The sequence below is a fragment of the Apis dorsata genome, unplaced genomic scaffold (assembly GCF_000469605.1).
Source record: "Apis dorsata unplaced genomic scaffold, Apis dorsata 1.3 scaffold_194, whole genome shotgun sequence".
Classification (NCBI taxonomy): domain Eukaryota; kingdom Metazoa; phylum Arthropoda; class Insecta; order Hymenoptera; family Apidae; genus Apis; species Apis dorsata.
This window is the reverse complement of record NW_006263478.1, coordinates 1,450,224-1,451,822: the sequence shown is the minus strand read 5'-3', so window position 1 is coordinate 1,451,822 and position 1,599 is coordinate 1,450,224. Positions and strand designations below refer to the sequence as shown.

The window sequence follows — 1,599 nt, the reverse complement described above, 5'->3', positions numbered from 1 at the left end:
AAAAAAAAAAAAAAAAAAAAAAAAAAAAAAACAGGCTCATAGCTCACCACATCCAGGAAGAAGCATCGAAGCAAATGATAATAAAAGAAGCATAACTTACGAGAAAAACCGGCGGCACGCGAGAAGGGGCCATTTTCTTTATTGGACCGCCGGGGACGGGCTCGAACGCACGCTCGCCTGCGCTCCAGATCAGACATTTCGGTAGTGGATCGTCGGGCGATTCGTCGTTTTTAAGACAAGTGTCGGTCGAGAGTCTCTGTGTACGTCAGAGTTTGAATAACGTTTTCAGGGAAATATATGATGATCGAGTGTGTCGAGGGGATCGTGGTTAGATCGGAGAAAAACTATTCCACATCTCGAAAGATAGATGGTTATCGGCACGCTACGGGGTATCGGTTGCGGAAGGAAGGGAGGAGCCGCGGCGGAGAGAACGACGGAAGAAATATATATATATATATAGAGATAAAAGAAAAAAAGGAAATGAATCGAAAGTAGAAGAGACACCGAATGGAACGGTTTAATTTCGGCACGTACGTTCTCGATGCCGCAAAAAAAAGGTAGAGACGAGGAAACGGGGATACGGGGATGTAAATATATACTAAATATAGTATAACAAAGGGGAAGTAAGTAAACGACTGAGACTTATGTAACCGATAAGATGAAAACGATGCAATCGATCGTAGCGAGCGTTGCTGTTCGTTAACCGAGTTGACGGTGAGCACAAGTCAGCGTGTCGAGACGTGGGAGAAAAGAATTAGAAGGTCCGTAAGAGGCGTAAGAGGCGGAGACTCGGTTCGAGGTAGCCGCGATCGAAAGCAGCAGATATCCCTAAGATCGTGACTATTGGCCTTGGTCCTGGAGAAGAGGATACTCGTGGACGTTCTACTAGATCGGGCCGTTGGATAACGGTGACTTCAGCCAGTTGGTCCAAAAGTATTGCTTTACGGATCNTACCTTGCCGTTCTCGGTATCAACGGATGACGAGGCGCGGGCCAGGCTGTAGGAACGGCGTGCAGGAGCGGGCGGTCGTCGAGGAGGAGTCGTCCCCGGGGATGAGGACGCGCCGAGGTTGTTAGACTCCAGCGAGTCTCGGGCGCGGGACAGCGAGGAGGATTTGTTTAAGGAGTCTCGGCTGGAATTGTTACGCGGCAGGGACCTGTTCAGGGACTCCCTGTTCGTCTCCTTGCTGTTCCCGTTGTTGCTTCCGCCTCCGCTTCCGCCGTTGCTGCTGCTGTTGCCGCTCTTGGTCAGGCTTTTGCTCCCCAGGGAATCGCGATTCGAGTCACGAGCCTTCGACAACGACTTGCCGCCGTGGCTGTCGCGACTAGAATCACGGGGAGGCCTCGTCAACGACTTCAACGACTCTTTGCTATCGTTCCTTCCGTGGCTGGGCGGCCTGGGCGCGGCCGCCTTCGCGGTGGCACCGGGTAAAGGTATACGACTAGGACGACGCCGGGGCGATGGCTTCACCTCGACGGCTTGGTGATGATCGCGAGCCGACTCTGTGCTGCTCCCCGGCTCCAAACCGTTCTGCTCGCATCTCGGTTGATCCCCTTCCGCGTCCGTCGGATCGGCTTCCGTCGGCGGCCTTTGCTGCAG

General features: G+C 52.9%; 1 protein-coding gene across 1 annotated transcript in view; it reads right to left on the bottom strand.

Annotated features, from left to right (window-relative positions):
* Window positions 1-1,599, bottom strand: part of LOC102672934 — a 104,755-nt gene that overhangs the window by 19,640 nt on the left and 83,516 nt on the right. Inside the window, 1 exon segment of the mRNA XM_031509969.1 lies at window positions 880-1,599. This exon segment is cut by the window's right edge and continues 15 nt beyond it. Within this exon segment, the coding sequence (XP_031365829.1) occupies window positions 880-1,599 (720 nt within the window).